This window comes from Penicillium atrosanguineum (assembly GCF_028827265.1).
Source record: "Penicillium atrosanguineum strain IBT 20685 chromosome Unknown utg000002l_segment0_segment0, whole genome shotgun sequence".
NCBI lineage: Eukaryota > Fungi > Ascomycota > Eurotiomycetes > Eurotiales > Aspergillaceae > Penicillium > Penicillium atrosanguineum.
The window spans coordinates 4,057,133-4,071,993 of NW_026623134.1; the positions used below are offsets into that span (position 1 = coordinate 4,057,133).

At 50.4% G+C, this 14,861-nt stretch overlaps 4 protein-coding genes across 4 annotated transcripts; 2 read left to right on the forward strand and 2 right to left on the reverse strand.

Moving 5' to 3' along the window:
• Positions 1-1,924: 1,924 nt before the first annotated feature.
• N7443_003293 (kinesin-3 motor protein uncA) lies at positions 1,925-6,879 on the forward strand (the record flags this gene model as incomplete). The annotated part of the gene is made up of 2 exons (XM_056883349.1): positions 1,925-1,988; positions 2,051-6,879. The coding sequence occupies 2 exons, from the start codon at positions 1,925-1,927 to the stop codon at positions 6,877-6,879; spliced, it is 4,893 nt and encodes a 1,630-aa protein (XP_056745190.1).
• Positions 6,880-7,405: 526 nt separating this feature from the next.
• N7443_003294 (uncharacterized protein) lies at positions 7,406-8,789 on the forward strand (the record flags this gene model as incomplete). Its single annotated transcript, XM_056883350.1, has 2 exons — positions 7,406-7,789; positions 7,848-8,789. 2 exons carry the CDS (start codon positions 7,406-7,408, stop codon positions 8,787-8,789), a joined length of 1,326 nt encoding a protein of 441 aa, XP_056745191.1.
• A 153-nt stretch (positions 8,790-8,942) lies between these two features.
• N7443_003295 (SLC26/SulP family anion transporter) lies at positions 8,943-11,272 on the reverse strand (the record flags this gene model as incomplete). Its single annotated transcript, XM_056883351.1, has 3 exons — positions 8,943-10,805; positions 10,857-11,002; positions 11,053-11,272. 3 exons carry the CDS (start codon positions 11,270-11,272, stop codon positions 8,943-8,945), a joined length of 2,229 nt encoding a protein of 742 aa, XP_056745192.1.
• A 1,630-nt stretch (positions 11,273-12,902) lies between these two features.
• On the reverse strand, positions 12,903-14,859 carry N7443_003296 (putative transcription factor; the record flags this gene model as incomplete). The annotated part of the gene is made up of 4 exons (XM_056883352.1): positions 12,903-13,464; positions 13,534-13,872; positions 13,924-14,793; positions 14,846-14,859. The coding sequence occupies 4 exons, from the start codon at positions 14,857-14,859 to the stop codon at positions 12,903-12,905; spliced, it is 1,785 nt and encodes a 594-aa protein (XP_056745193.1).
• Positions 14,860-14,861: the final 2 nt, after the last annotated feature.

A 14,861-nucleotide genomic window follows, 5' to 3' on the forward strand; every position in this document is an offset into this window, starting at 1 on the left:
CGTATCAGAGCTGGGTGGACCCGGTGGGCCACCGTATCTTTGGCTTTTCCAGTACTATATTGATCCACTTCTTCTCCAAATGCACTGTTACAGTACAGTCACGTATTGACAGAATCCGGGCATCCCGGCAGTCATGTGCAAGCGGTGAGCACAATGACTCGAGCCTCTCTCTGGACTTGACTCAAAGAGGCGCTATTCATCTTAATCGACCTAGGTACTTCTTTGTGTGCTCGGCTCTCGCTAGGCACCTAACATCACCTCGTTCACTGCCTTTGTGCTATTCACAGTCCCCTTTCCCCATTTTCCTGATTCCATTACCCAGTCCCCGGCCTCGGCATTCTCTCCGCTTCGGGCAACTGTCCTCCACCTCAGGTCCCATCCCACGCTGGAACCCATACCGCCGACTTTCCAGATCCCGTGCTGACCCCATGTCCACTGTGATTATCTTGGTCGTGATAGCATTGTGGCCACTGTGATTATTGTTATCATTGTGATCATGGTGAATCACGATGAGGCGAGCGATCCGTCAGCCCAATTCCGTCCCCCGGTATGACGCAAGTACCGTGATGTCGAGTTCCCGGACGGAATATCTGAGTCCGATGTCTGATGTCTCTCATCTGGCGGTCGCCCAACTGATCACCGAGGTGGCTGGGCTCAAACGGTGGAACCCTCCGTTCTGCTGCCCGAGATGATTCCACTCTTTACTCCCAGGCGGTAGGCTGTAGGCCGTAAGAAGCGTAGATACTGGCAGTTACTTAGATGGTAGAATATAGATAATATAATATAGGCGCACTCGAGTCAGTAGTCGATTCTCCACGTGCACGCCCTGGACCAGCAACTCTACGCGGGAGATGGGCCATTCAGGTTGATGCGCTGGATGGGTCCGATCTCCGGACCCCACGTGTAGAAGCTTGACCGCTTCGGGTGTTACTACCAGTTGACCGGTTGACCAAGGTGTAACCCGGAGAGGTAGAGAGGAACGAGAGAATACAAGGGACGATCATCTGTTTCAAGTTTCTGGTGTCTACTACCTACTCTCTCAAGATCGACGTAATCAATGCCCACACCTCCAAAGAATGATAATGGAATGATTCCGGATCAAGTCATAGTGGATATATATGTCGGCGGAGTCCCTCCGGTAACAGTGAAACACTCTCGGGTGAGATCCTGTCATCAAAGCAAGATAAAATCGAGCCGAATAACAATTGCGCTTTCGACAAACCTTATACCTCGAAGATCTATCTCCATTTAGAAACAACACAAATTGCTATGTGAACTGTATCGGGATGTATACCGGAGCAGATCTAGACCTGGCACATTCCAGCGGGCTAGACCGATGCTTCAAATATTCAAAGTCGGCAACATGCTCTGGTTCTGTTCCATTGTGCAGACTGCGAGATAAAGTTACCATCCAAACACATCAATCCTTCTGTACAATCTTCAAGTCTACACATCCCAACTCTCCCGGTGCCTGGGGACTAAGGGAACCGCTTATTCAGCAAGGGGTCCCGCGCCCCGAAGCAGGTGGCTTTTCCACATGAACAGACTCAACAGTCGCATTTGGTTCTTGGTGTCTTGAGCCCTCGCCTCTCCGTCAAAGTCGACCTCGACTCCTCGACATCCTGACCGCCGCGCTTTTGGGACTCCTGTCGACCCACCCCACACTCCCGACGCGCTCAAATATTCGGTACATGACGTCTTTGTTGACACCTTCCGTTCCCCGGCTCCCTTTGATCCAGTGCCAAACGATCCCATACCAAACCCACAGCCACCGAGTGCCCGGTTCTTTGCGACCTCGCCCCAAGCCGCGCTCCTCGCGGAGACCGCGCATCGGTGCATTCCCGTCACCGCTTGTGTGACCCCTGCAATTAAACATCGAGAAGCCGAGTCAGGACCGTCTCCGGTGTATGGAGTAGAGAACAAGATGGCTCCAGGCGGCGGAGGAAATATCAAGGTCGTGGTGCGATGCCGACCGTTTAACAGTAGAGGTGAGTTGGACAGATATACGAGTACGGAATACCTACTAACTGGATATCTTGTCAAACTTCAGAAATCGACCGCGGCGCAAAATGTATCGTGCAGATGAAAGGTTCCCAGACGGTGCTGAACGCACCGCCTGGCGCAGAAGCTTCAATGTCGCGAAAAGGCGGAAAGGGTGAAGCTGGAACGAAAACCTTCGCCTTCGATCGCTCGTATTGGTCTTTCGATAAGAGCGCCGAGAACTATGCAGGCCAGGATAATCTCTTCGATGATCTGGGTTCGCCTTTGTTGGACAATGCCTTTGGTGGATATAACAACTGTATCTTCGCGTACGGTCAGACTGGTTCAGGCAAGTCGTACTCCATGATGGGATACGGAAAGGAGCACGGTGTCATCCCGCGGATTTGTCAGTCCATGTTCGAACGTATCACCGCTATCCAACAAGACAAGAACCTCAATTGCACAGTCGAAGTGTCCTACCTTGAAATTTACAATGAACGCGTTCGCGACTTGCTCAACCCGTCAAATAAGGGCAACCTCAAAGTGCGTGAACACCCGTCAACCGGTCCCTATGTCGAGGATCTGGCGAAGTTAGTGGTTCGTTCATTCGATGAGATTGACCATTTGATGGATGAGGGAAACAAAGCAAGAACGGTGGCGGCAACCAACATGAACGAAACCTCCAGTCGTTCCCACGCCGTTTTCACATTGACCCTCACTCAAAAACGCCACGATGCGGAGACTTCCATGGATACCGAGAAGGTTTCGAAGATCAGTTTGGTCGATCTGGCAGGTTCAGAAAGAGCTAATTCTACCGGTGCTACTGGTGCCCGTTTAAAAGAAGGTGCCGAGATTAACCGCTCGCTTTCAACCCTTGGTCGTGTCATCGCTGCGCTGGCCGATGTCTCGGCTGGCAAGAGCGTCGCTGGAAAGAAGAAGGCTGCAAACATGGTTCCATACCGTGATTCCGTACTCACATGGTTGCTGAAAGACTCACTCGGAGGTAACTCCATGACCTCTATGATTGCTGCCATTTCTCCAGCAGATATCAACTTTGACGAAACTCTGAGTACTCTTCGTTATGCCGACTCCGCTAAACGAATCAAGAACCACGCTGTCGTGAATGAAGACCCGAATGCTCGCATGATTCGCGAGCTCAAGGAAGAGCTGGCACAACTACGATCGAAGCTCGGAGGTGGCGTGGCAGGAGGTGTTGCTGGTGCTGCCGGCGGGTTGCCTGCAGAGGAATATTACCCACCCGATACACCTCTGGAGAAGCAGATGGTCTCCATTGCACAAGCCGACGGCACCATCACCAAAGTCAGCAAAGCCGAGATTGTGGAGCAGCTCAATCAAAGTGAGAAGCTTTACAAAGATCTCAATCAAACATGGGAGGAAAAGCTGCAAAATACCGAGCTCATTCACAAAGAGCGTGAGGCAGCCCTGGAAGAACTTGGTATCAATATCGAAAAGGGATTCATAGGATTGAGCACTCCAAAGAAGATGCCTCACTTAGTCAACCTCAGTGATGACCCTCTGCTGGCAGAGTGTTTGGTCTACAACATCAAACCCGGAACTACCACCGTGGGACATATGGATCAAGGCAACAATGTAGAGATCCGACTGAACGGTTCCAAGATCCTTGAAAAGCACTGCACATTCGAGAGCGTGGATAACATTGTCACGCTTGTTCCAACTGAAGGCGCCGCAGTGATGGTCAACGGCATGCGAATTGAGAGGCCCACACGACTGAAGAGTGGGTTTCGTATCATCCTTGGAGATTTCCATATCTTCCGATTCAACCACCCCCAAGAAGCTCGCGCCGAACGAGTGGAACAGAGTCTATTGCGACACTCTGTGACGACCAGCCAACTTGGTTCCCCGGCACCTAACAAAACCCATGACCGCAATCTCAGCAAGACTGGGTCAGATATCGATGGCGATTCAAGCAGTGCAGATTCTCCGATGCCGGCACGGGGCCGCGAATCGGATTGGTTCCTTGCTCGAAGGGAAGCCGCTAGTGCCATGCTAGGTCCCGATCATATCTCTAACATGCCCGATGATGAGCTTGACACTCTGTTTGAAGATGTGCAAAAGGCTCGAGCAGTACGCCGTGGTCTTCCAGAAAACGAAGAGGATTCGGATTCACTCAATTCGTTCCCAGTGCGGGACAAATACATGTCCAATGGAACTATCGACAATTTCTCTTTGGACACGGCGATTACGATGCCCGGCACACCGCGACAAAATGATGAGTACGATGGGACAAACGAAGTTTCCCTTAAATCAGTTCGACTGGATATGCAGCGACAACTGGATCGCCAAAAGGAAGACTTCCAAGACAAGCTAAAAAATGCGGAAGCTGCTTCAAACCCCGATCCGACCGAAATCCAAACCGAGAAACAGCGCATGGAAAACGCACTCCGGTCTGCCAAAGAGGAGTTCGAGGAGCAATTGAGGCAACAAAAGGAGAACTTCGAGACCCAAATGCGTGATATGGGCCAGCCGATCCCCCAGATCTTTGAGAATGGCTTCGCGAAGTTGAACGAGCGCGAGCTGGAGGTTGCAAAATCCGTATACAAGCATTGGTCTCAACGCAACTACGTCCGCATGGCCGAAAAGATTCTGCAGCATGCGTCGCTTCTGAAGGAGGCACAGGTCATGAGCCAAATCATGGATAAGAATGTCGCCTTCCAATTCGCCATTGTGGATCACGGTCATAACATGGCTTCATCCTATGATCTTGTGCTGAATGGGATCTCGGGAGACGAGGACGTCGTGCTTGAGGAGACGAAGAAGCCTTGCGTCGCGGTCAGGGTCATCGATTACAAGCAATCTGTGATTCATTTATGGTCGATTGAGAAACTCCAGCGTCGCGTTCAGTCTATGCGCCAGCTACACCAGTACATAGATCGCCCTGACTACATTCAACATTTCAAACTTGAAAATCCCTTCTCGGAGCCTTGCTCTCCGCAATATTCTCTTATTGGAGATGCAGACATTCCATTGACCGCCGTTTTTGAGACCCGAGTGCAGGACTTTTCCGTCGAGATTACCTCTCCCTACACACAGAGTGTTGTTGGGATCATTCGCTTGTCTCTCGAGCCATCTTCCGCACAGGCACCCTCGTCAACCCTGAAATTCAATGTCGTTATGCGGGACATGGTCGGGTTCGCCGAGTGGGAAGGATCTGATGTCCACGCGCAGCTTTTCGTCCCCGGTATTTCCGAGGAAGGAGGCGCAACCACAACGCAGATGATCAACGGCTTCGAGGAAAGCCCAGTCCGATTTGAAAGCGTGCACAGCATGAGCCTCCCACTTTCAAGTCCACGAACGGCTGCGCTGAAGGTCTGTGTCTATGCTTGTGTGACGTCCGTACATATGGACAAGCTTCTGAGCTGGGATGACATGCGCGACTCAGCGGAGATCACGCCCAAGCAACGCACTGCGCCCAGAATTGCAGAGTCCGAGTTCTATTCTGAGGAACGACATGACGTCTTTGCTCGAATTCAAATCTTGGAGCTTGCCGAGTCGGGCGAGTATACTCCAGTTGAGGTTGTTCAGAGCAGCCCCCTTGATGCAGGCACTTATCAGCTGCATCAAGGTCTGCAGCGTCGGGTTTCGATCAATCTTACATACAGCTCGACTGAAAGTCTTCCTTGGGATGATATCACCAATGCTCGCGTTGGTTCTGTCCGACTCCTTGATCCGTGGGGCAAGATTCCCGACCAAGATCTTCAAACTCCGGACGTTCCTCTTAAGTTTTCGCAAGAGCCAATGGTCAAGGATAATGCGGATGGAACCTCGAATGTCACGATTGTGGGACAATGGGATTCTAGTTTGCACGGCTCTCTTCTTCTGGACAGAGTTACTGCGGACAAGTACCGAGTTCAAGTGACGGTTCGATGGGATCTCAAGTCTTCTCGTCTCCAGACTCCTGTTGTGTTTGAAGTTGATCAGACTCTCCAGATCCTAGGTCGCACCTATGTCCGTCAGCAGTCCATGTTTAAGCAGCTCTGGAGCTCGATCAGAGTTGTGCACTCGACAACGCGAATGTACTCTTTGGTCATTCGTCCAATTTCGGCCAAGCGAGCTGCTGATCTTTGGCGGATGAACACGCAGAACGACTATGTCAAAGGCGAGGAATTGCTGACGGCCTGGGCTCCTCGTAAAGTGTCGCTGGTTCGAGACTACATCGCAGCCCGCAAACGCCGATATCGCGTGGCCGAGTTGCATGCCGCTCGTGGAGCTCTCAGCGCAGGCAGCCTGATGGCATCACCCTTGAAGCTAATGCGCAACCAAGATCTCAACGAGCGCAAATCCAAACTTCTCCAGAAATATGTTGACCTTTGGTCCACCAAAAAGGACCCAACCGAAGTTATTTTGGTCCGAAGCAACACCGATCCCCCAACAGATGGCGCTGCTAAAAATAAATCCAACGGCACCAGCGTTTCAGACAAGATGTCGCTCAAGCCTCGTTTCGTGGCTACCATCCAGACCCTCCCTAAGAACCCCTCTGTCCTGAAGACAGGGTACGTCCTCACCCCCGACGACACCAACAGCATCTGGGTCCGCCGATTCGTGGAGCTCCGCCGGCCGTATCTTCACATCTACAACATCGAAGGAGACGAAATCAATGCCATCAACCTGCGCAATTCTCGCGTAGACCACGCCCCGGACTTCGCCCGCCTACTTGACGGCTCCGGCGCCGGAAACGATCGCTCGATCTCCGCTAGAGGCAGGCCTAATATCTTTGCCGTCTACGGAACCCAGAACACATATCTCTTCGCCACGCGCACCGAGGCGCAGAAAGTGGAATGGATTCTCAAAATCGACGAGAGCTACTTCAGCAGTGCTAGTGCCAGTGCTGCGGCTAGTGGCGACGAGAGGTCACGGTGATGGCGCCTTCATGTATTTGACGATCTACGGATTCTGGAGTCATTTCTTTTGTTCTTTTTCTCCCCCTTTACTTTTACAATGTTGAGATACCCCTTGAATATATCAACTGGCTATGGCGCTCTTCTTCTTATGTACATAGTTCAATATCGTTGGGACCTAGATAGATTTGACGGGCTTTGTTTTTGCTGAGGGTGGCCCTCTCGGTTTTTATACTTTGCAGAATATTTACATACTTCAGTAATACACCACATGTGCAGGTGAATCCGTTTCCATAAGGCGTTTCACCCCCAAGATGTTTTGCCCTGATTCGTATTGAGATGTGACGTGTGATGTGACGTGACGCCAATTCCGTTGCTGTGGAAACAATCAATACGAACAACAGCGACTTCAGTCATCTCACGCAAACGCAACCATTGGAAGACCATTGGAAGAACCACGCAAAGTCAAATGGGCTAAGGCATTTAACTCTCAGCTCGAATAAACCGGGAGAAGCGATCTCTGTTGCAACAACCCTCTCGAAGCCAGAATGTTGACCCAAAAACCCTCATTCCGCTTCCTGGCCACTGGCGCCATCACCTCCCTCTTTGTCCTCACATTCCTCTTGTTCGCCCACCAATCGCGGGACTCGGCTTCTCGCTACATTCTCAAGACTCCTTGGCCGGCTCAGTCGAAACCAGAGTGCTCGACATCTACCCCGCAGAATGGAAGTGATCTTTGGGAGTTCAAGGTCGAGCGGGACGGTCAGAATCATGGGCTTTCCGATCAGCAGTGTCAAAGTGCTTTTCCAAAGTTGTTCGTGGAGATATCCAAGTCCGCCGGTTTGAAACGCGAGGCTCCTCTTTCATACAAGGATCTGGACTCACGGGAGGTTGAAGATGGCATGGTTCGCGCGATTATCGATCGCGGCGAGGTAAGTCAACATCCCAATACCCGGTCCATTCCACAGTAGCTAACCACATGGACTACAGCTCTACATCGTCGACTTTGGCGCAATGCCTGTAACAGCCTCCCGAGCCCGCGCAACCCTCAACTCCCTCCAACGCGCCCTCTCAGCCTTCCCCGATAGACAACACCTCCCCAGCATCGAGTTCATATTCACTACGGAAGACTTCGCTCCTAACCCTACAGCCCCGGGCCCAATCTGGTCCTATTCCAAGCGCGACGGCGATGACTCCGTCTGGCTGATGCCCGACTTTGGATACTGGGCTTGGCCCGAAGTGCAAATCGGCCCATACCACGAAGTCCGTCGCCGCGTTACGGCCATCGATCAGGGGGAGGTCGCGGCTGATGGATCTCTTGTGCCCGGAATGGCGTTCGAGGATAAGAAGAAGCAGCTCGTTTGGAGGGGAAGTCTTGCTACGAACCCGGCTGTGCGGAGTAAATTGCTCAAGGCGGCTGTTGGGAAGAGTTGGGCTAGTGTGCGAGTGATTGATTGGGATGATGAGAATGACATCCGTTTTAATCTTCTTCCGATTGAGGATCATTGTCGGTATATGTTCCTTGCTCATACCGAAGGACGCAGTTTCTCTGGCAGAGGGAAGTATCTCCTTAATTGTCACTCGGTCGTTTTCTCGCACCGGCTTGTTTGGAAAGAGGCTCACCATGCCGCGCTGGTGTCGTCGGGCCCCGAGGCGAATTATGTCGAGGTTGATATGGAGTTTAAGGATTTGTCGCGCAAGATCGATTATCTGATTGATAATCCGCAGGTTGCGGAGCGCATTGCTGATAATGCGGTGCGGACTTTCAGAGATCGGTATCTTACTCCGGCTGCGGAGTCGTGTTACTGGCGTCAATTGATTAGGCAGTATGCTTCAGTGTCTGACTTTGAGCCTGTCCTTTTCTCGACGAACCGTGATGGGAAGAAGAAGGCTAGGGGTGTGCCTTTTGAGACGTGGTTGCTTATGCGGTGATGATTTGAATGCTGTTTATGATGATGCATTTAGCGATGGGTTTGGCGTTAGGATACCAATTTCGTGTTTTGTGATACCTTGTACAGGGAGATTCTTAATCATCCATGCTCGAAGATACAAATGGAAGAATGTTCAAGTTTCAATCTAATCAAACTACAGCGCTGGACTCGCAGCTATGTACGCATCCACGCTTTCCAGGGCGCTCGTCAAATCAACATGGAAGAATGGTCGACTGGAACTTTCCGCAGAGCGCAATGGGTCATTGCACGAACCCTTCTCAGACTCAACCCACTGCTCGGCTCCCTTACATGGAACGCCCACCTTGCCAATTTCCACATCTTGAGGACTTTCACAGTCTTGGATCTCGGAAACCTCGACATTTTTGCCCCTTATCATGGACACAGGTGGGCAAGTGGACGGATATCCAAAGCCCGCTGCAGCGAGAGCACGCCTGGTCCATCTATTTCCGACGTTGGCAAAGTGCCACTGCACTTCAAGAGGTGCGGCGCGAAGGTTCAGCTGGTTGCGAACATCAATGAGGTTTTGAATGCTGGTGACGTCGACGTTGTTGACTGCTGAGAAGTCTAATATGATGGCGCGTAGTAAAGGTAGATCTTCTTCACCACTATTTGCCTTTCTTCCAGGCTCGGGGTCATTCCACGGTCGATCGCCCTTTGCAGCATAGGCTTGGCCGTTGGTCCGACGGGTATATTTGAAAATGAACTGAACCATTGCATCCGTATAGTGATTAGCATTGTCATAGTTGAATCCTTCTGTGAACCGGTAGATGAAAACCCCAGGACGCGGATTCTCTGGCTTCATATCGGAAGCAACATCGGATTGATCCATTGGCATAAACAGCGGTCGGTTATTCTGCCCTTCACCAACTCGAGTCTGGCCGAGGAAGGATCCTGAAGCCTTTGCATGACGAAAGATCAAAACAGCGACTGAAATGCAAACCGTGACGTAGATACTGTTAGGAATCGTGTTTGTGATCGCGACCACGAGGCCGATGACGAAGATCAGAGCATCTAGTGGCGAGATTCGCCAGAACTGGTAGAGGGTATTTGGCGCAACGATCAAATCGCCCACGGCGTGGATGATCACAGCCGCTAGCGCTGCGTGGGGAATGTAGAAAATCACAGTGGTCAGTGCGTATATAGCTATCAAGACAACTATTGCGGTAGTCAAGCCAGCTAGAGGGGTCCGAGATCCTGATTTGGACTGAATTGCCGAGCGAGAGAAGGAGCCTGTCGCGGAGTAGGCACCAATAAATGGCCCGAGAAGGTTCGTGATGCCGATCGCAATGAGTTCCTGCGATGGGTCGATGTTGTAGTTGTTGATGCGACCGAAAGATTTTGAGATCGCGATGTGCTCGAGAAGCAAAACTATCACGCATGCCGGGAGATTGTAGATGTAAGCTTTGATGATGTTCCTGTCAATGACGGGCACTCCAGCGTGCTGAAACCCTCGAGAGATATGGCCAACGATGGCAAAGGCGGGATCATCACGTCGATGCATGTTGACTATCGCGCTGATCATGGTAAATAGTAGAATGATAAATGCCGTGCGAAGAGCAGAGAGGAAGAAGAAGAGTTTTGCACGACGTGGAAACTTCCGTACACAGAAAGTGCATACACTGCGGATCAAGTACAGCGTGACCAAAGCTGAGATTCCCATAGCAGCGTCGTACTTCTTCGCAGACGGGAGGTTTTTCAAGCTGTCGATGATGATTTGGTAGGCCGGGCCACGGTTGCTAAAATTGGCTGTCTCTCCTAGTAGAGTTTTGACTTGCCCGGAGCAGATTGTAATCGCTGAGCCTGTCATGAAAGATGCAATCGATGGAAGAGGAATAAAGTCAACGATAAATCCAAGGCGTGCCAAGCCCATAAAAGTGACGATACTTCCGCAGATAATAGTGATTGACATGGCGATCTGTGGGCCGGGAATGCTGGGGTAGATCTGCTGCACCTCTGGGATGATTGACCCGAGCACTGTAGACATGATAGCAACAGGCTGCTCCAAGTATCAGTACGAGAAATAAAGATAGACTTGCTCAGTACCCACGCCGATTGTAATGTCCTTTGATGTTGCAAATGGCCAGTAGAGAATACCGCCCATGAAAGATGTGTAGAGTCCGTATTGTACAGGAAGCCCAGCCAGCTTAGCATATCCCATACCTTGTGGAATCACGACAGCACCAACGGTAGCGCCTAATTTTGTTAGTGTATAGCTTGTTGGAGGGATCTTGGGGTTCAAGTACCTGCAATCAGATCCCCAATAAGCCATTGTACATTATAATGCTTGATCCATTTCATGAAAGGGAACATTCGGATGAAATGTTGGATCAGCTGTGGACCCGAAGGGACGGCATCATTCAGCCAGTCCAAGACCGTCGGATCTGCTTCATCTCGAGGCCCAGCGTGCCTTTCTAGTGGATTGATTGGCTTTTCTAAGCCTAGCACTTTCTTGACAAAGGGCATAGTGATAAACAAGAGTCAAGCAGTATTCGTCAACGTCGAGGGCGACGTCGGATTAAATATCGACGTCCACTTGAAAAGGCAAAAAATACTAGACCAGTAAGATAGAAAATCATCCGGAGTTCTCAGGTATGTCTTTGGCCACACAGGGGAAATAATTTAGGAAAGTTCCCTTGTAATTTAGCTAATGTGGAATGTGAGGTTTCCGTGAGCGTTTTTTCAATCACCGGTCTAGATCCTGAATAGCATGCCAATCACGTCCTGATTCAGGATCCCGGAACACACAGACCTCAGGTTCGGCAAACTTTGCCGAATTTCATGAAAGGTTATCATGCATGATCTTGTGCCTGTAAAAGAATGGGAAGGTGGCTCGGCTTGGGTTGCACCCGCGGAACCTTTCGTGTAGGAATGCGGAGGTAAGGCACACCAGATGCTTCTAAAATGGCCTAATTTAGATGCTGAATTTCGCGCAAAATCAGGAGGTTGTTATACAGGCATGTTCTTGATACTTGGGCTCTTATCATGCGGCCCCTTGGGGAATCCGTTAACTAATTTGTCAATAATTGTAGACCTAGAGACTTGTGCAGCTCCGACCTGTTTATCAAAAGAGAGGAAACAAGCCTGGCGCAGCACCAGTGGATGGCCCATGCCTCTTAGGAAGAAGAAACTTCCGATTGGAGAAAAATTGCTGTTAAAAAAAGGCAGTACCGAGATAGACAATAAGGAATCTAAATCAATTTCACCACTCGAATATCATAATTTCTATCTTGCCAAATCTTTCCACGGTCTCTTCGATATACTACCACTCTTATGCATCTAAATCCAAAATTTTAAAAGCCGAGATTATTCACTTGAGATTCCTGGACTGCTTTACCGGGGAGCTCGCCAGACTGGGAAGGTGTGCCATGTCCGAGGCACAGCGTGCGCTGCGGACCGAAGGAGATATGTAAGTTTGTACCAGAAAAATAACCGCCAACAGATCAACAACAAATAATCAGTTACTTCGGCGTGGACATAAAACAACATCCAAGCATCATATATCCATGTCTAGCTCAAGTTCTTCTGAATTTGCCTGAATGCTTTTGACCCAGGAATCAGCCTCACGAATAATTCGGCATACGAGTGGTTCATCCATAACTAAGTATCCCTTCTTACCTAATCGATAAATTATCTACCCTAAATAAAAAGATTATTTATAATATTGATTCTTCTTCGAATCGCAAGAATAGTAACTGGGTTCTTTGATCCTCGTTATAGGAAAATTTGGAACGAGGGTATCTGTCAGCCCATGGAGGGATAACTTACCGCTAACAAGTGGTCACATTGAAGATCACATTTCCTATGTCTTTGTATGTAATTCTGCTTACTCATGGACTCGAGCGTGGTAACCGCCGAGTATCGGTTGTACGGACCGCCAAGCCCACCCGTAAGGGCAAGGGGACTACTCTCAACAGCAGTCTCCGGAGTTTCCTCAATCAATCAATCATTTCAATCCACATTATATTGATTCCGCTTGACCTCATTGGCCGTCGCAGCATACTAGGCTATACGAATATAGTCTGTGTGGACAGTATCTTAGGGTCATTCAAAGAAGGTATGCATCCAATTTCTGCACAGGAACATTGTTTGAGAACTAACTCAACCCTTCAATGGTAATGGGATCTTCCGACCCATACAGAAATGTATCAAAATCAAACCTGATATCTTGAAATATATCATCAAAGCAACAGATCGCGGTCCCCTCCACCAGCGCCTCGTCCCCGCCATGCAAAGTCGGACAATTTGTCCCCAAAATCCTCGCCGAGAGGGTCTCAAACGTCCAGACACACTGCTGGGCGTACGTGGTTAGGTGCACGTGTGCGTGGAGAGCCGATAGGACATCATGCCAAGATTGAGATACCGATTCTGTGAATAGATCCGATCCGAACATGGCTGCGAGGAAAATTGCCCCCGCGATGTGTAGATAGTAGATTCGGTTCCACCAGGGAAGAAGGCCGATGGTCTCGTCTACCTCTAATGTTTCAATGATCATTGAAGTGACCTTTTGTGCGGCCTCGACGCACATTCCGGCACATTCTTTGAGAAGCCGGTCGCTTAGGCCTGTGGGCTTGGTGTGCTTTGACTGGGGGTCGGATTTCATTGAGTAGAAGCGGGCGAGCATTGGTCTGTAGAGGTAGATTCTAGAATGAAGGAGACTAGGAGGCATACCGTTATCAGTAGGAACTGGGCCCTGACTCGATATGGGAACGAGGGCAGTTGCTCACCGAAGATGTAGCATGTATCGCTCCGCTCGAGATGTATTGTCTCCCATGAATCTAATATTCTGTAGTTGCCAATCGCTTGGAAGGCTATTCTCCCATTTGTTGAGGCACGCGTCGAGATGGACTGCTACTGTGTGGTATTTGTCCTGTTGACATAGGTGCAGCACTCCATCCTTCGTGGGACTACTTCGACTCTGGGTCTGCGCCAGTTGAATCTGGTTGCCTATTTCGTGTAATTCCCAACGAAGATGCTCCGGACGTTTGCCGTTTTGTTGGCAGCCGCTGTCCGGCGAGGGAACCAGAACCAGCGTTGATGTTTTACCGAGTGACCAGGAGACGCATCTGTTACTCAGCGACAATTGACCAGGTGAAAATTACAGTTATGGAACCTACCGATCTAGGGCAACACAGCTTGCCCAAATTTTACGTTTCAACCGCTTCTCATTATCGGTCTCTCTGGTTGAAGGCGTCTCGGGAAGGTGGCAGCATATGGTTTGTGCAATTCGCATTGCCAGTCCCGCGGTCATCCATGTTTTCTGTTGGTTGTTGGTGCAGTGGAGATATCGGTTCATCAGCATTAGGCACTGTACCAGCTCGATCGATCCAGGTTTCCAAAGGATAGACTCAGCAGGGACAAATGCCCACGCACGCCGAAAATAACGATTTCCCGCTTCATTTCGTTTCTTGAGAGGGGTGCCTTCCTGCCTCTGGATTGCCAAGGCAAAGACTGTATTGAGGATGCTAAGCCAGATGTCATGGTCCACGCGGAGTGATGCACCAGGGGTACAGTATGACGCCTCGTAATCTTTGGTAAAATGGTCGCGATCTAGGATGGGCTCTATTGGATCGACATACCGCCAATATACATCGACGAGTTGATCAGCATCGGCCCGGGAAGGCAGCTCGGTGGTTGAGTGCAGAATGCAGGATTGAGAAGGTAGGTTTAGTTCTCCAAACAGGGGCGCATCGACGAGCGGGACCAGATGGGACGTTACTGGTTGAATGAAGCCTGCTCTTCTATCTATGGCGGCAGCGACCTGGCCCGCGAATCGGCCGTGGGCTGTGTAGTACGCGCGGTCATTATCCGGGTCCTGATCCAAACCTTGGTCGTCATCCAGACGGTCTGAAACGGAGCACGGATCAATGGCAGTGGGGTTCAAGACCGTCGATATCGAAGATGCCTCGCGCGAATGGCCCGGCGAAGATGGAGGCGAGGCCAGGACAGGAACGTGATTACGAGCTGGTGCCCGTGCGGCGGGAGGCCTGCGCTCGACTTGACTGACGGTGGGAAGCCGGCTATAGATACAAGTCTTACCTCGGGCCTGGCATCT